A 25,653-nucleotide genomic window follows, 5' to 3' on the forward strand; every position below is an offset into this window, starting at 1 on the left:
TTCCTAATTGAATACCCTTTATTTCCTTTTCTTGCCTGATTGCTCTGGCTAGAACTTCCAGTACTATATTGAATAGGAGTGGTGAGAGAGGGCATCCTTGTCTAGTGCCAGATTTCAAAGGGAATGCTTCCAGTTTTTGCCCATTCAGTATGATATTGGCTGTCGGTTTGTCGTAAATAGCTTTTATTATTTTGAGATACGTTCCGTCGATACCTAGTTTATTGAGAGTTTTTAGCATAAAGGGCTGTTGAATTTTGTCGAAGGCCTTCTCTGCATCAATTGAAATAATCATGTGGTTTTTGTTTTTGGTTCTGTTTATGTGGTGAATTACATTTATAGACTTGCATATATTGAACCATCCTTGCATCCCCGGGATGAATCCTCCTTGATCATGGTGGATAAGCTTTTTGATGTGCTGTTGCAATCAGCTTGCCAGTATTTTATTGAAGATTTTTGCATCTATGTTCATCATGGATATTGGCCTGTAGTTTTCTTTTCTTGTTGAGTCTCTGCCGGGTTTTGGTATTAGGATGATGTTGGTCTCATAAAATGATTTGGGAAGGATTCCCTCGTTTTGGATTATTTGGAATAGTTTCAGTAGGAATGGTACCAGTTCCTCTTTGTATGTCTGGTAGAATTCGGCTGTGAAACCATCTGGACCTGGGCTTTTTTTGGGTTGTAGGCTCTTAATTGCTGCCTCGACTTCAGCCCTTGTTATTGGTCTATTCAGGGTTTCGACTTCTTCCTGGTTTAGGCTTGGGAGGAGGCAACTGTCCAGGAATTTATCCATTTCTTCCAGGTTTTCTAGTTTATGTGCATAGAGTTGCTTGTAATAATCTCCGATGATGGTTTGAATTTCTGTGGAATCTGTGGTGATATCCCCTTTATCATTTTTTATTGCATCTATTTGGTTATTCTCTCTTTTCTTTTTTATTAATCTGGCTAGTGGTCTGTCTATTTTGTTGATCTTTTCAAAAAACCAGCTCCTGGATTTACTGATTTTTTGTAGGGTTTTTCGTGTCTCTATCTCCTTCAATTCTGCTTTGATCTTAGTTATTTCTTGTCTTCTGCTAGGTTTTGAGTTTTTTTGATCTTGCTCCTCTAGCTCTTTCAATTTTGACGATAGGGTGTCAATTTTAGATCTCTCCTTTCTTCTCATGTGGGCACTTATTGCTATATATTTTCCTCTAGAGACTGCTTTAAATGTGTCCCAGAGATTCTGGTATGTGGTGTCTTCGTTCTCGTTGGTTTCGAAGAACATCTTTATTTCTGCCTTCATTTCAGTGTTTATCCAGTCTACATTCAGGAGAAAGTTGTTCATTTTCCATGAAGCTGTGCGGTTCTGGGTTGGTTTCTGAATTCTGAGTTCTAACTTGATTGCACTGTGGTCTGAGAGACTGTTTGTTATGGTTTCCGTTCTTTTGCATTTGCTGAGGAGTGATTTACTTCCAATTATGTGGTCAATTTTAGAGTAGATGTGATGTGGTGCTGAGAAGAATGTATATTCTGTGGATTTGGGCTGGAGAGTTCTGTAAACGTCTATTAGGTTTGCTTGTTCTAGGTCCGAGTTCAAGTCCTGGATATCCTTGTTAATTTTCTGTCTCGTTGATCTGTCTATTATTGACAATGGGGTGTTGAAGTCTTCCACTATTATTGTGTGGGAGTCTAGGTCTCTTTGTAATTCTTTAAGAACTTGCCTTATGTATTTGGGTGCTCCTGTATTAGGTGCATACATATTTAGGATCGTTAGCTCTTCTTGTTGCATTGATCCCTTTACCATTATGTAATGTCCTTCTTTATCTCTTTTGATCTTTGTTGCTTTAAAGTCTATTTTATCAGAGATGAGAATTGCAACTCCTGCTTTTTTTTGCTCTCCATTTGCTTGGTAAATCTTCCTCCATCCCATTATTTTGAGCCTTTGTGTATCCTTGCATGTGAGGTGGGTTTCCTGGATACAACACACTGATGGGTTTTGGCTTTTTATCCAATTTGCCAGTCTGTGTCTTTTGATTGGGGCATTTAGTCCGTTTACATTTAGGGTTAATATTGTTATGTGTGAATTTGATCCTGTCATTTTGATGCTAGCTGGCTGTTTTGCCCATTGGTTGATGCAGATTCTTCATTGTGTTGATGCTCTTTACCATTTCGTGTGTTTTTGGTGTGGCTGGTTCTGGTTGTTCTTTTCTATGTGTAGTGCCTCCTTCAGGAGCTCTTGTAAAGCTGGTCTGGTGGTGATGAAATCTCTGAGTTCTTGCTTGTTCACAAAGGATTTTATTTTTCCATCACTTATGAAGCTTAGTTTGACTGGATATGAAATTCTGGGTTGAAAGTTCTTTTCTTTAAGGATGTTGAATATCGGCCCCCACTCTCTTCTGGCCTGTAGGGTTTCTGCTGAGAGATCTGCTGTGAGTCTGGTGGGCTTCCCTTTGTGGATAACCCGACCTTTCTCTCTGGCTGCCCTTAGTATTTTCTCCTTCATTTCAACCCTGGTGAATCTGATGATTATGTGCCTCGGTGTTGCTCTTCTTGAGGAATATCTTTGTGGTGTTCTCTGTATTTCCTGGACTTGAATATTGGCCTGCCTTGCTAGGTTGGGGAAGTTTTCCTGGATAATATCCTGGAGAGTATTTTCCAGCTTGGATGCATTCTCTTCGTCACATTCAGGTACCCCTATCAAATGTAGATTAGGTCTTTTCACATAGTCCCATATTTCTTGTTGACTTTGTTCATTCCTTTTTACCCTGTTTTCTCTAATCTTGCCTTCTCATTTTATTTCATTGAGTTGATCTTCTACCTCTGATATCCTTTCTTCTGCTTGGTCAATTCGGCTGTTGAAACTTGTGCATGCTTCACGAAGTTCTCGTGTTGTGTTTTTCAGCTCCATCAATTCACTCATATTCCTCTCTAAGTTGTCCATTCTCGTTAGCATTTCATCAAGTCTTTTTTCAAGGTTCTTAGTTTCTTTACATTAGGTTAGAACATGTTCTTTTAGCTCACAAAAGTTTCTTATTATCCACTTTCTGAAAGCTGATTCTGTCATTACATCACACTCATTCTCTATCCAGTCTTGTTCCCTTGCTGGTGGGGAGTTGTGCTCCCTTGTAGGAGGAGAAGTGTTCTGATTTTGGGTGTTTTCATCCTTTTTGCACTGGTTTCTTCCCATCTTTGTGGATTTATCTGCCTATCGACTTTGTAGTTGCTGTCTTTCTGATTTTGGTAATTTTAAGTCTGCAGCAGCAGAACTCATAAACCCCCTTTTTCTTCCCTCCCAGTGTTCTGTCCCAGGGAGTTAGGGCTTTATGATTTTCCGCTGTCTTGTTGTTGCTTTCCCTGCCCACAAGGTGGCAGCCTAGTCGCACTCAGCCTGCAGAGGCTTCGCTGAGCTGCTATGGGCTCCACCCAGCTTCCTTGTGAACTTCCCTGCAGTCCTGTTTATATGGGTGTAGTTAGAACTGCTTCCGCTATGTTGGCCCGCCCCTATAGTGAGGGAGTCTCTGTAGTGGCGGGTTGCCTTGGTTACGGCAAATTGCCCTGGGAACTGCAGGGTGTGTCCTAATGGAGGACGACCCTCCCCCACAGAGCTGGACCGACCAGGATTCAGTTGTGTTTCCTGTGGCACTTTCTTTGCCAAGGAATCTCCTGGCTTGACTCCCTGTTTCAGCTCCCCTTGCTGGCTTACAGGGGACTCGGTCTCACTCACTCTGCAGGAGGAGCCACTGCCCCTGCCTCAGGGCGCAGGCCGAGCGGCTGCGCCAGTCAAACCAGCGGCGCTGGTGACCCATGGGGCTCTTCCGCCTGTGAATCTCCTGGTCTGTGGGCAGTAAAAATCCGCTGCCCTGTGAGCTGTTGCGTCAGCTGAAGCGGCGGCTCTGAGATTCGTGGCGCGTTTTTGCCTGGGGAATCTCCTGGCTCGACTCCCTGTTTCAGCTCCCCTTGCTGGCTTACAGGGGACTCGGTCACACTCACTCTGCAGAAGGAGCCGCTGCTCCCTGCCTCAGGGCGCAGGCCTAGCAGCCGCGCCATTCAACCCAAAAGCAGTGGCGACCTGTGGTGCTCTTCCGCCTATGAATCTCCTGGTCTGTGGGCAGTAAAAATCCGTCTGGAAATGCGGCGTCCACTCACCCTCTGCGCTTTCTCTCAGAGCTGCAATCCCGAGTTCCTCCTATTCAACCATCTTGGATCCTCCTGTATTTTTTTTTTTTAAGACAGGTTCTTGCTCTGTTGTCCTGGCTATAGTGCAGTGGCTATTCACAGGCATGAACAGCACACATGATAGCTTTGAACTCCTAGCCTCAAGTCGGGATTTAACTTTTTGAAGTCTGTTTAATACATACTGCCAAAAACCTCCACTGTGCTACTCAGATGAAATTCTAAATCTAATTGTATTATCCCTCTCCATTTCTAATTGTGGTAATTTTCAAAATGATATAAGTTATAGCAGAGATTAGTAGCCAAATTAGCACTTTCTTCTCTGTCTTAACATACATATATTTATTACTATATACCATATGCGAGGCATCGTGTTAGTGAATGACACAGAAGTATCTGATTTGCCTTTGTGTGGCCAGTGTCAAGATTATCCCTAACACATAATAACCTTTCAAAGAATGTCTGATGAATAAATAAAATACAGAAATCATCACTTACTAGACATGATTTAGAAACATACTGTTCAAAATAGGTTAATTTTGCCTACAAAATTATTTCCTTTAATTTCTGAAGTTTGTTGCAAATATACATCATAAATTTTCCTGGATATTTGAGCCTAAACACAAACATCTGGATGACCTGGAAACCACCATTAATTATTATATTGTACGGCTTGCTATCTAGAGTTACTATGGCATGTAGACTTATTGCCTTTATGTAATATTTAGCCCCAGCCTATTTTTGGTTCTAACTTCTATGCATCCACTCATGGGTTTTCCTGCCTTATGCCTCATAGCTGGTTGTTGTTTCTCATCACTGCCTGTCTATCTGCCTTTGGCAGTTTGTAATATACCATTCATTAGAAGCCAACTAAGCTTATTAGAATTGTGTATTGAACAAGCCAAAAGTTTCTAAGTGACTATTAGAGCAGCTTTTCTGTGAGCCAACAGAATACAGTTTAGTACATTAATTTCAGTGCCTAAATTCTGCTTAGAAAACCCACGCTCTTTTTCCCTCGCTCAAATTGTCACTACATCTGAGAAATCTCAGAAAAAAAAATAATAACCTGCTCCTACTCCACAACTCAAGTGCCATCTCCTTAAAGGATAAGGCAATTATCAACAAGTACTTTTTGGATCAGTCGTAAACTCTCTTATACATTTAATGCATATGTGGTATCTACATGCAATATATATTACTGGCACAAAAACAGACACTCAGACCAATTGAACAGAATAGAGAACCCAGATATATATAAGGCCACACAAAACTATCTGATCTTCAACAAACCTGATAAAAACAAGCAATGGGGAAAGGATTCTCTATTCAATAAATGGTGCTGGGATAACTGGCTAGCCATATACAGAAGATTGAAACTGGACTCCTTCCTTATACCAAATATAAAAATTAACTCAAGATGGATTAAAGACTTAAATGTAATCTATAAAACTACAATGACCCTGGAAGAAAACCTAGGCAATACCATTCTGGACATAGGAACAGGCAAAAGACTTCATGATCATGACACCAAAAGAAACTGCAACAAAAGCGAAAATTGCAAATGATATCTAATTAAACTAAAGAGCTTTTGCACACCAAAGGAAACTATCAACAGCATGAATAGACAACCTACAGAATGGGAGAAAATTTTTACAAACTATGCATCTGACAAAGGTCTAATATCCAACATCTATGAGGAACTTAAACAAATTTACAGGAAAAAAAAAACATTAAAAAGTGGGCAAAGGACATGAAACGACACTTTTCAAAAGAAGATATACACGCGGCCAACAATTCAACAATTCTTTTGTTTTTTTTTTTTTGAGATGGAGACTCGCTTTGTCGCCCAGGCTAGAGTGCAATGGCACAATCTCGGCTCACTGCAACCTCTACCTCCTGGATTCAAAAGATTCTTCTGCCCCTGCCTCCCCAGTAACTGGGATTACAGGTGTGTCCCACCACACCCGGCTAAGTTTTGTATTTTCAGTAGAGACGGGGTTTCACCATGTTGGCCAGGCTGGTCTCAAACTTCTGACCTCGTGATCTGCCTGCTTAGGCCTCCCAAAGTGCTGGGATTACAGGCGTGAGCCACGGTGCCCTGCCGTGGCCAACAATTCTATGAAAAAACCTCAACATCACTGATCATTAGAGAAAGGCAAATAAAAACCACAATGAGATACCATCTCACACCAGTCAGAATTAATATTATTAAAAAGTCAAAAAATAACAGATGCTGGCAAGGTTGTGGAGAAACGGGAACATAACATTTAGAAACCCAGAATACAGAAGTTTAAAAAGAAGTTTATTTCTCTAGCATATAAAACTTGAAGGTTAATGTACAGCCTACGGTTAGTAGTCAGCTTTATTCCCTGATTAATTGGTATTGCCAAACTCTACACAGGTAACAACGTTCCTGCCACAGTTGCCTTTTCCATTTAATTCAATGAGGGGAGAAAAAACCAAGATAAACAATTTTTGTCTTTAAGAAAGACAAAATGGTAAACTGATACCCATCACTTTTGTTCACATTCCATTGGTCCTAACTTAAACACGGCCACACTATCTGCAAGACAGGCTAGGAAATCCAGTCTCTAGATAGGTGACTAGTCAAATTCAGAGTTCTACTCGTAAAAGGAAGAAGAAAACAGCAGTTTCTGTTATTTTAATTAATATTAATATTATTATTTTAATGTTGGTTAGTGTTTGCCTTGTATGTCTTTTCCTTTGGTTAATGTTTCATGCTTATGTCTTGTTCTATCCTTATACTTTTGTTCTATATTCTAATATTTCATGTATTCTTTCTTCAAATTGTATATAGGTGTTCTTACATCTAGTCTTATCATTTCTGGTTTTTTTTGAAAAGGAGTCTGGCTCTGTCACCGAGGCTGGAGTGCATTGGTGGCACGATCTTGACTCACTTTAACCTCCACCTCCGGGGTTTAAAAGATTCTTCTGCCTCAGTCTCCTGAGGAGCTGGGACTACAGGCGCACTGCCACCATGCCTGGCTAATTTTTGTATTTTTAGCAGAGATGGGGTTTCACCACATTGGCCAGGCTGGTCTCAAACTCCTGACCTCATGATCCACCCGCCTCAGCCTCCCTAAGTGTGGGGATTACAGACAGGCGTGAGCCACTGAGCCCAGCCTCTGTTAAGTTTTACTAGCAATATTAGTCTAATGATATGCTTGGACTATTTCTGACATCTTATTTTGGCTTTCTACTATTCCTGTATTTTCTGCTTTTCTACATTTATTTCCAGACTCTTTCATATTGACTGTTACTCTTTTTTTTTTTTTTTTTTTTTTTTTTTTTATAATTAATGATGTTTATTTTCACTATATTTAATGAGTAATCTTTTTTTTTTTTTTTTTTTTTTTTTTTTGGTTTTTTTTTTTTTTTAATTGCATTTTAGGTTTTGGGGTACATGTGAAAAACATGCAAGGTTGTTGCTTAGGTGCATACATGGCAGTGTGATTTGCTGCCTTCCTCCCCTTCACCCATATCTGGCATTTCTCCCCATGCTATCCCTCCCCAATTCCCCACCCCCCCGCTGTCCCCCCCACTCCCCCACAACAGACCCCCATGTATAGTGCTCCCCTCCCTGTGTCCATGTGTTCTCCTTGTTCAACACCCGCCTATGAGTGAGAACATGTGGTGTTTGATTTTGTGTTCTTGTGTCAGTTTGCTGAGAATGATGTTTTCCAGGTTCATCCATGTCCCTACAAAGGACACAAACTCCTCGTTTTTAATGGCTGCATAATATTCCATGGTGTATATGTGCCACATTTTTCCTGTCCAGTCTATCATCGATGGGCATTTGGGTTGGTTCCAGGTCTTTGCTATTGTAAACTGTGCTGCAATGAACATTCGTGTGCATGTGTCCTTATAGTAGAACGATTTATAATCCTTTGGATATATGCCCAGTAATGGGATTGCTGGGTCAAATGGAATTTCTATTTCTAGGTCCTTGAGGAATCGCCACACTGTTTTCCACAATGGTTGAACTAATTTACACTCCCAGCAACAGTGTAAAAGTGTTCCTATTTCTCCACATCCTCTCCAGCATCTGTTGTCTCCAGATTTTTTAATGATTGCCATTCTAACTGGTGTGAGATGGTATCTCAATGTAGTTTTGATTTGCATTTCTCTAATGGCCAGTGATGATGAGCATTTTTTCATATGCTTGTTGGCCTCATGTATGTCTTCTTTTGTAAAGTATCTGTTCATGTCCTTCGCCCACTTTTGAATGGGCTTGTTTGTTTTTTTCTTGTAAATCTTTTTTAGCTCGTTGTAAATTCTGGATATCATCCCTTTGTCAGATGGGTAGGCTGCAAAAATTTTTTCCCATTCTGTTGGTTGCCGATTCACTCTATTGACTGTTTCTTTTGCTGTGCAGAAGCTGTGGAGTTTGATTAGGTCCCATTTGTCTATTTTGGCTTTTGTTGCCAATGCTTTTGGTGTTTTGGTCATGAAGTCCTTGCCTACGCCTATGTCCTGAATGGTTTTGCCTAGGTTTCCTTCTAGTGTTTTTATGGTGTTAGGTCTTATGTTTAAGTCTTTAATCCATCTGGAGTCAATTTTAGTGTAAGGTGTCAGGAAGGGGTCCATTTTCTGCTTTCTGCATATGGCTAGCCAGTTTTCCCAACACCACTTATTGAACAGGGAATCCTTTCCCCATTGCTTGTTTTTATCAGGTTTGTCAAAGATCAGGTGGTTGTAGATATGTTGTGTTGCCTCCGATGCCTCTGTTCTGTTCCATTGGTCTATATCTCTGTTTTGGTACCAGTACCATGCTGTTTTGATTACTGTAGCCTTGTAGTAGAGTTTGATGTCTGGTAGTGTGATGCCTCCTGCTTTGTTCTTTTTGCTTAGAATTGACTTGGCTATGCGGGCTCTCTTTTGGTTCCATATGAAGTTTAAGGTGGTTTTTTCCAGTTCTGTGAAGAAGGTCATTGGTAGCTTGATGGGGATAGCATTGAATCTGTATATTACTTTGGGCAGTACGGCCATTTTCACGATATTAATTCTTCCTAACCATGAACATGGAATGTTTCTCCATCTGTTTGTGTCCTCTCTTATTTCGTTGAGCAGTGATTTGTAGTTCTCCTTGAAGAGGTCCTTTACATTCCTTGTTAGTTGTATTCCTAGGTATTTTATTCTCTTTGTAGCGATTGTGAATGGCAGTTCGTTCTTGATTTGGCTCTCTTTAAGTCTGTTATTGGTGTATAGGAACGCTTGTGATTTTTGCACATTGATTTTGTATCCTGAGACTTTGCTGAAGTTGCTTATCAGTTTCAGGAGCTTTTGGGCTGAGATGAGGGGGTCTTCTAGATATACAATCATGTCATCTGCAAATAGAGACAATTTGACTTCCTCCTTTCCTAATTGAATACCCTTTATTTCTTTTTCTTGCCTGATTGCTCTGGCTAGAACTTCCAGTACTATATTGAATAGGAGTGGTGAGAGAGGGCATCCTTGTCTAGTGCCAGATTTCAAAGGGAATGCTTCCAGTTTTTGCCCGTTCAGTATGATATTGGCTGTCGGTTTGTCGTAAATAGCTTTTATTATTTTGAGATACGTTCCATCGATACCTAGTTTATTGAGGGTTTTTAGCATAAAGGGCTGTTGAATTTTGTCGAAGGCCTTCTCTGCATCAATTGAGATAATCATGTGGTTTTTGTCTTTGGTTCTGTTTATGTGGTGAATTACATTTATAGACTTGCGTATATTGAACCAGCCTTGCATCCCCGGGATGAATCCTACTTGATCATGGTGGATAAGCTTTTTGATGTGCTGTTGTAATCGGCTTGCCATTATTTTATTGAAGATTTTTGCATCTATGTTCATCATGGATATTGGCCTGTAGTTTTCTTTTCTTGTTGAGTCTCTGCCAGGTTTTGGTATTAGGATGATGTTGGTCTCATAAAATGATTTGGGAAGGATTCCCTCTTTTTGGATTATTTGGAATAGTTTCAGTAGGAATGGTATCAGTTCCTCTTTGTATGTCTGGTAGAATTCGGCTGTGAACCCATCTGGGCCTGGGCTTTTTTTGGGTGGTAGGCTCTTAATTGCTGCCTCGACTTCAGACCTTGTTATTGGTCTATTCAGGGTTTCGACTTCTTCCTGGTTTAGGCTTGGCAGGAGGCAGCTGTCCAGGAATTTATCCATTTCCTCCAGGTTTTCTAATTTATGTGCATAGAGTTGTTTGTAATAATCTCTGATGATGGTTTGAATTTCTGTGGAATCTGTGGTGATATCGCCTTTGTCATTTTTTATTGCATCTATTTGGTTATTCTCTCTTTTCTTTTTTATTAGTCTGGCTAGTGGTCTGTCTATTTTGTTGATCTTCTCAAAAAACCAGCTCCTGGATTTATTGATTTTTTGAAGGGTTTTTCGTGTCTCTATCTCCTTCAATTCTGCTTTGATCTTAGTTATTTCTTGTCTTCTGCTAGGTTTTGAGTTTTTTTGATCTTGCTCCTCTAGCTCTTTCAATTTTGACGATAGGGTGTCAATTTTAGATCTCTCCTTTCTTCTCATGTGGGCACTTATTGCTATATATTTTCCTCTAGAGACTGCTTTAAATGTGTCCCAGAGATTCTGGTATGTGGTGTCTTCATTCTCGTTGGTTTCGAAGAACGTCTTTATTTCTGCCTTCATTTCATTGTTTATCCAGTCAACATTCAGGAGAAAGTTGTTCATTTTCCATGAGGCTGTGCGGTTCTGGGTTGGTTTCTGAATTCTGAGTTCTAACTTGATTGCACTGTGGTCTGAGAGACTGTTTGTTATGGTTTCCGTTCTTTTGCATTTGCTGAGGAGTGATTTACTTCCAATTATGTGGTCAATTTTAGAGTAGGTGTGATGTGGTGCTGAGAAGAATGTATATTCTGTGGATTTGGGGTGGAGAGTTCTGTAAATGTCTATTAGGTTTGCTTGTTCCAGGTCTGAGTTCAAGTCCTGGATATCCTTGTTAATTTTCTGTCTCGTTGATCTGTCTAATATTGACAGTGGTGTGTTGAAGTCTCCCACTATTATTGTGTGGGAGTCTAAGTCTCTTTGTAAGTCTTTAAGAACTTGCCTTATGTATCTGGGTGCTCCTGTATTAGGTGCATATATATTTAGGATCGTTAGCTCTTCTTGCTGCATTGATCCTTTTACCATTATGTAATGTCCTTCTTTGTCTCTTTTGATCTTTGTTGCTTTAAAGTCTATTTTATCAGAGATGAGAATTGCAACTCCTGCTTTTTTTTGCTCTCCATTTGCTTGGTAAATCTTCCTCCATCCCTTTATTTTGAGCCTTTGTGTATCCTTGCATGCGAGATGGGTTTCCTGGATACAGCACACTGATGGGTTTTGGCTTTTTATCCAATTTGCCAGTCTGTGTCTTTTGATTGGGGCATTTAGTCCGTTTACATTTAGGGTTAATATTGTTATGTGTGAATTCAATCCTGTCATTTTGGTGCTAGGTGGCTGTTTTGCCCTTTGGTTGATGCAGATTCTTCATTGTGTTGATGCTCTTTACCTTTTCGTGTGTTTTTGGAGTGTCTGGTACTGGTTGTTCTTTTCTATGTGTAGTGCCTCCTTCAGGAGCTCTTGTAGAGCTGGTCTGGTGGTGATGAACTCTCTGAGTTCTTGCTTGTTCACAAAGGATTTTATTTTTCCTTCACTTATGAAGCTTAGTTTGGCTGGATACGAAATTCTGGGTTGAAAGTTCTTTTCCTTAAGGATGTTGAATATCGGCCCCCACTCTCTTCTGGCCTGTAGGGTTTCTGCTGAGAGATCTGCAGTGAGTCTGATGGGCTTCCCTTTGTGGGTAACCCGACCTTTCTCTCTGGCTGCCCTTAGTATTTTCTCCTTCATTTCAACCCTGGTGAATCTGATGATTATGTGTCTTGGGGTTGCTCTTCTAGAGGAGTATCTTTGTGGTGTTCTCTGTATTTCCTGGACTTGAATCTCGGCCTGCCTTGTTAGGTTGGGGAAGTTTTCCTGGATAATATCCTGAAGAGTATTTTCCAGCTTGGATGCATTCTCTTCGTCACATTCAGGTACACCTATCAAACGTAGATTAGGTCTTTTCACATAGTCCCATATTTCTTGTTGACTTTGTTCATTCCTTTTTACCCTGTTTTCTCTAATCTTGCCTTCTCGTTTTATTTCATTGAGTTGATCTTCGACCTCTGATATCCTTTCTTCTGCTTGGTCAATTCGGCTGTTGAAACTTGTGCATGCTTCACGAAGTTCTCGTGTTGTGTTTTTCAGCTCCATCAATTCGCTCATATTCCTCTCTAAGTTGTCCATTCTTGTTAGCATTTCGTCAAGTCTTTTTTCAAGGTTCTTAGTTTCTTTGCATTGGGTTAGAACATGTTCTTTTAGCTCACGGAAGTTTCTTATTATCCACTTTCTGAAAGCTGATTCTGTCATTTCATCACACTCATTCTCCGTCCAGTCTTGTTCCCTTGCTGGTGGGGAGTTGTGATCCCTTGTAGGAGGAGAAGTGTTCTGGTTTTGGGTGTTTTCATCCTTTTTGCGCTGGTTTCTTCCCATCTTTGTGGATTTTTCCACCTGCTGACTTTGTAGTTGTTGTCTTTCTGATTTTGGTAATTTTAAGTCTGCTGTGGCAGAACTCATAAACCCCCTGCTCTTCCCCCGAGGTGTTCTGTCCCAGGGAGTTACTGTTTTCTGATGTTCCCCTGTGCGGTTGCTGTTTTCCCTGCCCACAAGGTGGCAGCCTAGTCACACTCAGGTTGCAGAGGCTTCGCTAAGCTGCTGTGGGCTCCACCCAGCTTCCGTGTGAACTTCTGGGTGTAGTTAGAACTGCTTCCGCTATGTTGGCCCGCCCCTGTAGTGACGGAGTCTCTGTAGTGGCGGATTGCCTTGGTACAGAACAGCAGGGTGCCTATGGAGAACGCCCCTCCTCCACAGAGCTGGACCGTCCCGGTTTCAGTTGTGTTTCAGGTCTTCTTGCTGGGTAAGAGGGGACACCGTCTCATCCGATCTGCCTCCGGAGCCGCTGCGTTGGCTAAAGCCGCGGCTCTGAGATTCGTGGCGCTGGCCTGGCTCCCCGTTTCAGCTCCCCTTGCTGGCTTATAGGGGACTCAGACTCTCTCACTTTATACAGTGAGCTGTTGCCTCAGGGTGCCGGCCCAGCGGCTGCGCCGTTCAAGCCAGCGGCGCCAGCGGCGCTGGCGACCCGTGTGGCTTCTCTGCGTGTGAATCTCCTGTTCTGTGGGCAGTAAAAATCAGTCTGGAAATACGGCGTCCACTCACCCTCTGTGCTTTCTCTCGGAGCTGCATTCCCGAGTTCCTCCTAAGCGGCCATCTTGGATCTCTAATCGACTGTTACTCTTTTATTTTGTTTTCCTCTTATTATTCTGAAAGTGTTACAATTTATTTCATTCATTTGGCAGTTGTACTTAAAATTTTAACATATATACCTTTTAAAAACTAAAGTCATTTAGTAAATCCACCTTCCTGATAAATACAAGGATTTTAGAAAATTTTAACTCCAAACATTCAACTCCCATCTTAATGCTATTGTTTTCCAGTATTTCGGTTTTACTGTATTTTTGTTTCTCAATATTTATTAGCATTAATATAATTGATATTGTTGTTTTTGCTATTTAATACAGTTAGTGTTTCTGATGAATTGTTACAATTTATTGTTTTACCGTTCCTTCCTGCATTGCAGAAATTTCTTCTAGTTCACCATTTAGCAGTTTTTTTTAGTAAGAGTGCCAGGATGGTAGATACACTGGGTTTTGTTTGTTTGTTTTTAGATTTGTTGATTTTGCATTTGAAATATCCTTATTTTACCTTCATTATTCTTTGATGGTTTAGATAGGTGTATAACCAGTTTGACAGTTAATTTTTCTTAGTATTTTTGATATATTTTAAAACTTTTTTTCTGGCTTCTATTTTTGCTGTTGAGACATTTGCTGGCAGAACAGTTGTCTTTTTCATATTGAAAATATGCCTTTTGTCTCTCTGATTTTAATTACCTACTATTTCTCTTAGGTTTTTTTTTTTTTTTTTTTTTTTTTTTTACAATTTCACTGTAACACGTTTATTTATCCTGCTTGGCTTTCACTATTCTTTTTAAATCTAAAAATTCATATCTTTCATAGACCTGAAAATTCTTTGAGATTATCTCCTAAAATGCCCTATCTCATTCTTTATTTGTTCCTTCTAGATCAGATATATAGTAGGCATCTTAATAATACATTTTCTCTTAATCTTACATTCATCTTTGTCTCTCTATGCTGGATTCTTGATAATTCACTTACCTCTATCTTCCAATTTATAACTTTAGTCTTCTCCTTCATCTGATCTGTTCTTTATCCTTTACATGCATTTTAATTTCTGTAATACTTAATTTCTAGAATTGCTATTGTTTATTTTTATCTGTCTGGTTGTTTTTTTCAATTTACTACTCGAGACAATTATAGATTCACAAGCAGTTGTAATAAATAACACAGAGAAATATCACGTGCCCTTTGCTCAATTTCCCCCATGGTAAATCTTGCAAATTATAATACAGTATTATAAACAAGATATTAACATTCATATAATTCACCAGTATTCAGATTTCTCAGTTATATGAGTATGGATTTGTCTTTAATTTTATGCAATTTATTACATATTTAGGTTCATGGATCTATTACCCGAGTCAAAGTAGAGAACAGTCTATCACTGTAAGGATCCTTTTATAACTACACCCTCCTTTCTGCCCACCCCACGCCTTGTGCCTGCCACACCATCATTAATCTGTTCTCTATTTCTGCAATTTTGTCATTTGAAAAATATTACATAAATGAAATCTTGCTGCAGGTAACCTTGTATGGCTAGTTTTTTTTTTTCTCAGCATAAATTCAATTCATCCAAACATGTGTCACATTTGCAATAATCATGTGTATGTTTTTGTGAGTTACCTGGTAATTTTTAAATAGTCTTTTAAATAGTCTCTTATTTTTATTTTTAAAACATCTTAGGCATAGTTTTAACATACTCCATATCTAGTAATTATAAATCTGAAGTTTTTAGGAGTCTAATTATGCTGTTTGTTATCAATGTTGATTATGCTTCTGGAATCTTGTTTCCTCCTATGACTAGTAGCTTTTTTTGAAAACTTAATTTTGGCAGCTATTAATACAAAAAAATCTTTGCATGGATAGTTTAGGGATGCTTTACTCCATACAGAACTTTTATTTGCTTTTCTCAGGCTCCCTAGAGGGATACCAACCTTAAACTTTTAAGTTAGTTTCTAGAACTAGGTTTTCCTACATCTGATTTTAAGTAATGTAAAACATAAACCTAAATTCACATTACTATAATTTTTTTTCTTTGCAATCTTCCTTTTCTGGTAAATTTCTTTTTCCTGACCCACTGTTTTCTGAGGGAAGTGCACTTTAAGTACTTTATTGAGAGGGGGTAGTATTCCAACCCCTCTACCTTGTGTGAGGCCAAGGCCTTCTCTCACATTCTTTACTGAACACTGAAACCCAGGCTCTAAATCCCTAGTATTGGCAAATATCTTTAGGATAGTCCTGGTTGTCATTTTGTCTTCATTTTTGGGCCCTGGGAATTTTTTTTTTTAACTGTCACATGAGCTGAGCTATGCATTTAAAAGAATGGTTTTTAGTTAATTGGTTTTTCATATTACTGGATGTGAAAGTCAAGGGCATATGCAAAAATGTGGACAGTAAATCTCCAAGATGAAAAGACTATTCAGTGCTCCCAAACATCTAATTATTCACTCTTTAGATTATTAATCTTTCCCTTCATAAAAACACCTTATGAAACACTAGGATTATAAAGGACACCTGGAAAATACTAGTGTAGCTAGTGCTACAGGAATTTATAAGGGAAAAAGGTGCCAAACAATGTTCTTTACATTACAATTTTCAGACAAGGCAGCCAGGAAAGACTTTATTACATGAGACTTAAGGGTAGAGTAAAATGTGAATAGACATGGGAGTAAATCATTTCAGCTGATTACATTAGAATTGTTCAGGTGTGAAAAAAGAAAATTTGTTCAAGGAACAAGCAGCAAAACAGCCTTTCTGCCACAGAAGGTTTCTACAGATGAATAGTAGAAGCAAGGGAAGTTTCAGCTAGTTTGTGAGGTTAAATAGGTGTTTTCCAGGTAGACAGGGGTGAGGAAAGGAGTAGCCAGCCCATTCTAGGCCTCTCAGGATAAGACTCAGGAACAGAAGAAAGGAACTGCATAATATATTTATGAAAGTAGAAGTAGAATTTATTGGGGCTAGGAAATAAATAGGTCATGTGTATAGAGATAGAATAAAACAAAGATATCAGTAGAAAGATTAGGCAAAGACTTAAAGTTAAGTTTGGAGTTTGATTTTGGATTTTATCCAATGGGATGATAGTAAACCATATGGAATATTGATGCCAATAAGTAAAAGAAGTCCTCAGAATAATTTATATGCAACTAAATATACAAACCTAAAATAACAATGGAAATTATACCTCTTCAGATTGTGCAGGCTACAATTTGCACAACTATATGCCACAGCTATGAATTTGGGAGCCACTAAAAGATTTGATGCCAGAGAATCTAAAATGATGTATGCATTTAGGAACTACTACTCTAGTAAATGAATAGATAATTGCAGGATTGGAGGTCATGAGATAAGTTAGAAAACCAATGCAATAATAGTCTTGGTGAGAGATACTGAATGCATGAACTAAAGTAGAAATCATGAGAATAAGAGGATAGAATTAAAATGTCAAGGGACAGAATTGATAGGATATTACCATTTAAATACAGAGAATGATGAAAAATATACTCATATTTCTAGGTTGGTCAATTGGACAGACAAGATAACATTCATTAATATATTTTTCTAGAAATAATGTAGGGGGTGAAAAAGGAAAACAAAATATATTTATTAACACACATGGGAGATTAGTTTGCAGAGTAAGGTGGAAATGTTGGGTCAGGTTGTGTTTGAAATGATCATGAGATACCAAGTTAACTCTAAGCTAGATAGTGAATACAGATAGTATATTTACATCTGAAGCTCCAGAGAAATATCTGGAGTCATTTAATGGCATCCAAATGACATAGGAACATAAGAGAAAACCCAGATACAGTATGATCAAGTTCCAACTTCGGAAGATAGCAAAATTTAACAACTTGGAAGACAAAATAAAGCCAACAAAGGAGAGTTGTGAGAAGTGGGAGAAACCCAGGAGAAAGCAGTATCTGGAAACCAAGAAAACAAACTTTAAGGAAAAGAAATCACTGTATAAGTCAGGGTTGTCCGGAAAGACAGAACCAATAGGAGATAGTTGACAGATAGATAGGTATATAAATATACAGAGAGACAGATGGATGGACGGACAGACAGATAGATAGATAGATAGATAGATGATAGATAGATAGGTAGATAGATAGATTAGATAGTAAGAGGCAATTTATTAAAGAAATTGGCTAATACGATTAACGAGGCTGAGAAGTCTTGCAACGGGGCATCTGTAAGCTGGAGACCCTGGAATGCTGGTAGTGTGGCTCAGTCTAAGTCCAAAAGCCTCAGAATCAGGGAAGCCAACTGTGTAATTCTTAGTCTGAGGATGAAGGCCTGAGAAGCTGAGGGACCACTGGTGTAAGTCCTAGAGTCCAAAGGCCAGAGAGCCTGGAGTTCTGATGTTCAAGGGCAGGAAAAGAGTGTCCAAGTTCCAGAAGAGTGAACTTGGACAGTGCCTTTTTTTTTCCTATTGGACCCCCAACCAATTGGATGGTGCCTACTCATATTGAGGGCAGATCTTCTCCACTCAGTCCACACACCTGTCTCCTCTAGAAACACCCTCACAGACATATCCAGAAGTAATGCTTTACCATTCCTTTGGCTATTCCTTAATCCAGTCAACTTGACACCTAAAATTAATCAGCACACCCAGGATGATCAATAGAACAAAATGCTACAAAGAAAACAAGCAGGATGAGAACCAAAATATTGGAATTTATGATTGGGATGTGTATTTCATTACAGCAAATTCAGTGGCCTACTGGGGACTGATGACTAATTGTCCAGAGAGAATAGGGTGCCATAATTATATGAAGACATAAGCCTTGGAAAGAAGAGACCTGAATCCCTCTAAGAAGAGAAAATGAAGTGAGCATGAATAAAGACAGGTTTACAAGTATGAACTACAAAAATGAGAGAATTCACAGATAGCTTCAATTACTTCAGAGAGATAGGAGGCAATTCATTGGATGAGACTTGGAGAGCTGGGGGTACTGAGGTGGGGATTTAGAAGGAATAGTAAATACCTGGAGATAGCTGTTTTGGGAAATGGGGAGAGAATCAAGGACACTTTGGAATATAGAGCAATTTAGATAAAGTATAAAGCTATATGTTTGTAAAGAGCTGATCAACACAGAATTTTTTCAATTCTCAGTTATCTTGGTAAGAAAGGGAGAAGCCATGTCTATATTGATCCAAGATTGCTGATTTGAAAAGCTGATAGATGGAATGATGATTAGCCAATCTAGCAAACCAAGGATTCCCTATCTAATACGTTCAAAATGAATGTATCATCTTCTGCCAGACACATTTCTTCTAAATCCTGCATTTCCTGTCTCAGTGAATGGTTTTACAGCCTCTCAGTAATAGAGTCATTCTTGACCCCAATATCTCTCTTTCATCCCTTTACATTCAGTCCTATCTATTCCATTTTTTTTTACTAATACATCTATACTCTGACTTCTTTGTACCTTTGCACAGGTAGCTCCTTCTACAGTGTATTATCCCACCATCTTTTTCACACAATTCTCACTCATCCTTTATAACCTAGTTCATATATCACTCCCTCCTGAAAACCTTCACTCATATCCCTTTCCCTCTAATCTGGATTAGGGACTCTTCAAAGCAGAGCATTTTGGTCATACCTCTTTCAAAGCATTTAAAACTTTATAGTAATTAATTATTCTCCCCACTATGCCCACAAGACTAAATTCTTTGAAGGCAAGATTATGTCTTTTATTTCAAGCAACCAGTACTTAGCACAGAATTGTTGGTTGAATTAATGAATAATTATAAAATGTAGCACTAAGTGGCAAAATAAAAGGATAACAACACTTGAGAGTAACTCCACTATTGTTTAAAATGGCAGGAAGTGATTCACAAAGGAGTACATCAGTGATATAAAAGAAATGATATTCAGTGACAATTGTCGTGGATTAAATCAATGTCTCTACTAGTCATAGATCCACTGTAACATTTGCACAGAACTATAGCCCAAACTGTATTTCAGAATACTACAAGTACACCTTCAGTCTGGCAGTGACCACAAGCCACCCAATTAAAAGAATGACATCACCTTTAGCTATCATAGTACCAGCTACCATATGAGTAAGAAACAGCAAGATGAGAAAATGCCCCTTAGTTTTTGAAGCGGTCCCACACATTTTGTGAGGTAAGCACGTAACACACTTGTTTCATAGTAATAAGTTTAGCAACTTCTGTAACTTAAAACTAATGTTAGTATATTCGTGTTTAAAGAAATAAAACTGTCTCAGAATCTTAGTCCAAAAGATCACCCATCATTTTGTTATGAAGGAAAACATTCAAAAAGCAAAGAAATCCAGATACCAGCTAGGAGAGTTCACATGATAACAGTATTGACACTCAAATAAGTAGTGAATGCTCCAAGTCCTCCCATGTTTAGGATGTGACTCCAATTCTACAAACCTTCCTCTTAGAATAATGTTTAAGCCTATGTATTCCATGTGAATGTCTATGTAAGTTGTTCCCTAGGTAGTTGATACAAATTCTTCTTCATATTAATACACTGTCTTGTGATATTTTAACAAATCACGGAGTATTCAGACATTCAGTACTTCTTTATTAGTAGTAAAAATATTGCCATTGTAGGAAAATAATTAACCAACCAATTCCCTTGAGCAAAATCCTTAACCTCTCTTAACAGTTTCTGATTTGTAAAATTACAATAATAATCCCTGTATTATATGACTGCTGTAAAGATTATAGCTAGTGTATATGTATATATAAACCAACTATCACTCTGATTAGCACACAGTCTGTTAACCACCAGAGGTCTCTGCCAGGCCAGGCTCAGTAGCTCATGCCTGTAATCCCAGCACTTTGGGAGGCCAAGGCAGGTAGATCACCTGAGGTCAGGAGTTTGAGATCAGCCTGGCCAACATGGGGAAACCTCACCTCTACTAAAAATGAAAAATTAGCCAGGCATGGTGGCATATGCCTGTAGTCCCAGCTACTCAGGAGGCTGAGGCAGGAGAATTGCTTGAACCCGGGAGACAGAGGTTGCAGTGAGCTGAGATTGTACCACTGCACTGTAGCCTAGGCAACAGAGCAAGACTCTGTCTCAAAAAAAAAAAAAAAGAAGTCTCTGCCTTTTCTATAAGATTCTTTTTTTCCATTTTAATGTTCTTGGTGAATATATGTGCAATTTAATTTTGCACATTTTTGTGAAAATACAGATAATACTCAGAAATATGTATCATCCATATGTATATTCACATATTTTGGAGGGGGGGAGTGTGGGTGTGTCCCTCAAGTATGTATATATTCTTTTGTGCACTTTTTAAGGGTTTATCCACATTGCTTCTCCATGTACAGACTTCTACTGGATTCAGTAAAGAATTAGTATGATTAATTTCACAAATAAAAAAGAAACTATCTTTTGAGACTTGTCTGTAAATAAGTTTTTCTTACAGAGCTATATTTAGTTAAAATCAGATGTAGCAGAGATAGAGATATTTTGTTATATATATTCTACTTTTCAATTATTTTCCCCACAAACCATTCTTGGGATTTTTCAACTCTCAATGTAGATAAGGTATTTATATCATACTAAGGATCATACAAATTAAAATATAAATATCATTTCAAACCTCTTATTTTCAATAATAAAAATTGAATCATCTAAGAATTCCAGTTTAACTTACTTTGCTTAATTTATAATTCATATATGAGGATAACAATAATTTTTAAATTATAATTTTATTATCAAAATAGATGCTGTGCAGAAAAGAGTTAACACAGCAGGCCTGAGACTTCTATCCTTACAAAGCCCTGCTTGCAAGGTTGGCCCTTAGCTGGCAACTAGAAATTTAGATTTGGGGAGAATTCCCATCATTCCCTAACTGGTAAAAGTGGTTTATTATGTATAAATTATTTGTGTAAACAGTATGGTTTATGCTAAACACAAATTCCATTCAAACAGGAATTTGGAATTTTGGCGTGTGCTAGGTAGTAAGTGCCTATGTAACCAGCTCCAGTAGAAACCTTGGGCACTGAGTTTCTAATGAACCTCCTGGTAGACAACATGGTACATTCGTGGTAATAATTCACTGCTGGGGTACTTCACTGGGAGGGGCCCCTTGGAATCTTCTCCCTAGTTTCTTCCAGACTTTGCTCCATGTGCCTTTTCCCTTTGCTGATTCTACTTTGCATACTTTTGCTGTAATAAATTATATCTGTGAGTACAACTATATATTAATTTCTATGAGTCCCACAGAGAATAAAGGAACCTTGGTGTAGTCTTGGGACCCCCAACACAGATGCCATAAAATGTCTTTAATCAAAATATCTTCTATTATTTTCCATTTTATATTGTCTTATGTTATTTTCATTAGGTACATCATTTAGGAATAGAGAAAAATAGGCTAAATAGTTAAGATAGACAATTATATAAATGTTGCCATCAGTAATAATATTATTAGGCAGGAAGCGAAAAAGGCCAGAACAATTTTAATTTTCTCCTAGATTGTAGCCCATTTTATAAATGTAAATTTTAGATTATTTGCAATAGATTATAATCTCTTAACCAGGTTACTGATAATCTTAGCAATTTTACTTTTTTATACTAGAAATTGATTTCTCTTTGGAGAATGATACTCAAGCCTAATCATTTTAATTTCATAATGGGATATATTTGTTTTAGGATGTCTTTTTAGTCTTACAAAGCATAAATATATTGGCATGCATTCACTTCACAGCATGTCTTAAAATCAGAAGTGAAAATTCTGAACTCTTCTAATTTTTCTCAAGTACTTCTCAATAGTATTTCCAATGGTAGGGAACTTACATTTTTTTGCAGTGTGGGCATTTTGCCAGAGTGTTGAACCTCAGTTCCATCCACTGTAAAATAAATAAAGAGAGGAATTGAAAAGAAAAACAACTGAAAACTATCCAATCTGATAAGACATTTCTTTTCCTTAAAATGTCATCAGGGATCACAACAGAAACAATCACCTTCTCATGGTTACATGAGCTTTTCCCTCCAACACTTCTCTCCCTCTCTTAAAATACAGTTTGGGATCTTCCTCTGAAACAGTTCCCATGACTTTTCCAATGCTTTGACGCAATCTAGGTTTGCTTTACATGAATACTGAATGTAATACCATAATTGGGGTCATCTTGTTCGGTAAGTCTCAGTTCACTAACAGGGAATAAAAACATATTTCATATACTATCGAAGTTATTTTTCCTTTAAGTATTGAGGGCTGACCTTTTAAATACCTGAATATTTAGATTCATTACTAAAATTAAACTATTTATTTTACACAAGAAAGCCACCAAGTATGTAAACTAAACAAATTAAATATAGGTAGAACTGAAGTCAGGAACTGTTTCTTGTCATTGTTTATACAATATAACAAAAACACACTGTTTAGTACAGTTTTCTTCCCTGTAAATGTAAGTAATAAATGTGCCACCTTCCTCATAGAAGTGTTATTCAGATAGCTGAAATGCTTACTGGTAGTAGATAGTCTTTGAAAGAATATGCAATATCAATTTAAAGTAAACTTTTATCCCATGACATATATTTTGTTGACTTTATAACAATCTTCTTCTATCTTGTTTGCTTTTCTATATACCTCCTTATAAAGGGTATATTTCCTTGATAGATTTGGGGACATTTATTTAAGTACTTTGGCAGTTTGTCATCAAAACAACTTGTTTTTATTAAAATTGTTTCATTTGGGAATCTAGGCCACTAATTTTTCTCTTCAGAAAGCTCAAATTCTAGTTACAGTAAGGTTTCAATAACTTGTGCATATTCAAATGTTTTCCACACAATAAAAGATAGCTTTTAGAAAATATCTGATGCATATTTTTTTCTTTTATGATTAGATATCAGAAAAGAACATATGAATTTAAATTTCATAGACTCCTTTCTCTTCATTTTATTTCAAATCTCATGAAATTTAGTTAACCTTGCTACGATCTCTCTCAGTCACAACAGGAACATAAAGTCCCAAGATAAATAACAAATAAAAAAGAAAGAAAACTTCACATGAATGTTCACTCTCTTTACAAAATGATTATTTTTTAACAGCTGCAAATGTCAAACCAAGGGCACTTATTTTTCAAACGAGAGCAAATATTTCTTTCCTTACTTATAATGAGAAAATTACTTATTGTAACAAGTTAATTTATTTTAAAATTGCTCTTAAAGTAAAATTCTTGAGTTAATGTGCTAAGGCAGATATTAATACAGATTTCTACAGAAATTGGTACAGAGCATTAGGCAGTGGAAGAATATAGAGCTATTATGAAGTGCTTTTTTATGTTTCTGTAATAGGCTTAGGATAGTTACTGAACTCTTTTCAAATGTTATTTATAAATAACAAATTTAAGTTTTTCATAGTTAAAGAGAAAACTGGTTTGAGAAGGCAATTATGAAACCTTTGAGTCAAGAGTAACTCAAAATCCAAGACTTAAGGCTAACAGACTGACATAGGAATTCCAGTATTTTAGATGACCCCTAAGGAGATTGTTTAGTCCAATGTTATCATTTTATAGTGTTCTTCATTTTAGCACAAAAATTATGCATGAGAAATCAATAACTAACAAACAGTGGAGACTTTATTCTGTAGTTAATATATTACATTGCCAGCAATCTACCATATCTGGTTTTTTTTTTTTTTTTTGTTATCTGCAAGTATTCACTTAAATGGAGCAAACTAAGAAATAAAAGCATCTATATTTAGAGTAAGTTTCTTAGAATCTATTCAAATGAATACCAATACCTATTCTTCGGAAAATAAGTTGAGTTAGTACTGTTTTCTCATCTAAAATCTGGCCTCTGGATTCTTAAAATTTTATTGCCAGACCTTAAAGTCTCATTAGACAAAAATAAAATAAAATCCCTTATTTCTATCAGAAAGAATAAAAGCAACTTCTCTAAACTCCAATCATTTTTAGTAAAGATCTTCTAATATTTGACTTATTTCTAACTATTCTATAACATGTAATGGATAAATTTAGTTTCCCCAAGATATATTTTGCAACTAATCTTAGAAGACTTGTAAAAAAAAACTGTATTTCCTAAAACTAATATAGTACCTTACTGAAATATGTAGATTGATAGGTATAGGCAACTGGTAACACATTGAAGTATGTTCAAGTTAAAACTATTGTCCCTTTCTGCTATGGCACCCATTCGTCCTTGTATACAAATGAAAAAAAATCTGACCCTGCCTGAAGTTACTGAATTGGCCCACTTCAGGACAATGTTTGAACAAAGTTGTATTGGCTTTTATTAAAGAACAACAGCCCTCAGTGTTGATTGATAAAGTATCTGGATATGCCTTTTTATCATCAACAGAGACCATGGGCCCTTCAGAAATGTAATAGTAAACTCTGCTGTTCAGTTGTGTTAAGAAATTTATTTACATTCATGGAGAACTAGCTACAGGATTTATAGTCATTTCATTCTTCTGGGAAATTATTTTTTAAACAATGCCCTTCAAATCACTACTTAGGCCAGATGATCTTAAAATGGTTTGGAGGGTAAAAAATGTTTGGACATACAATATAAAAACTCCATCTTAAATATATACAATGATATATGCTAAAATTGTTAAATAATATCCTATTTTAAATTCTGTTTAATTTTTTTAATTTTAGCGATTCCAAATGAACATGGAACTCTTTACTCACAATCACCTATTATTAACCTATAAAATGAATGTGCCACTGAATACATCTTGGAAAACGCAAATCTAGCTTTTCTAAATTCATCCATAGTCCCAGATAAGCTGTGAAATGAATAATGTAAATACTGTGAATTCCTAGAAAATTTAACTTTAGCATTATAACACTGGTATATTAAAAGATGTTATTATAAACAAAAGGATACTGTAAGAATATAGAGAGCTTAGTCTCTAGCTTGCATATTACTTTAGCAATTTTTTTAATTTCTTTTTTTGAGATGGAGTCTCGCTCTGTTGCCAGGCTGGGGTACAGTGATGCAATCTCGGCTCAATGCAACCTCCATCTCCTGGGTTCAAGCAATTCTTTAGCTGGGACTACAGGCACACACCACCATGCCCAGCTAATTTTTTGTATTTTTAGTAGAGACACGGTTTCACCATGTTGGCCAGGATGGTCTCCTTCTTGACCTCGTGATTTACCCGCCTCAGCCTTCCAAAGTGCTGGGATTACAGGTGAGAGGCACCACGCCTGGCCTATTTTAGCTTTTTTTTTCCTGGCA

The 25,653-nt window shown here is 37.5% G+C and overlaps 1 protein-coding gene across 3 annotated transcripts in view; it reads right to left on the reverse strand.

Moving 5' to 3' along the window:
* PIP4P2 (phosphatidylinositol-4,5-bisphosphate 4-phosphatase 2) overlaps nucleotides 1–25,653 on the reverse strand; it is a 93,049-nt gene that overhangs the window by 9,131 nt on the left and 58,265 nt on the right. For all 3 annotated transcript variants that reach the window (XM_012465100.2, XM_012465101.2, XM_012465099.3), the window contains one exon: nucleotides 22,240–22,292. In XM_012465100.2, coding sequence (XP_012320523.1) covers nucleotides 22,240–22,292 — 53 coding nt within the window. The remainder of the gene's footprint in view (nucleotides 1–22,239; nucleotides 22,293–25,653) is intronic.

This window comes from Aotus nancymaae, unplaced genomic scaffold (assembly GCF_030222135.1).
Source record: "Aotus nancymaae isolate 86718 unplaced genomic scaffold, 86718_ANA_hifiasm-v0.15.2.pri h1tg000036l, whole genome shotgun sequence".
Taxonomy (NCBI): Eukaryota; Metazoa; Chordata; class Mammalia; order Primates; family Aotidae; genus Aotus; species Aotus nancymaae.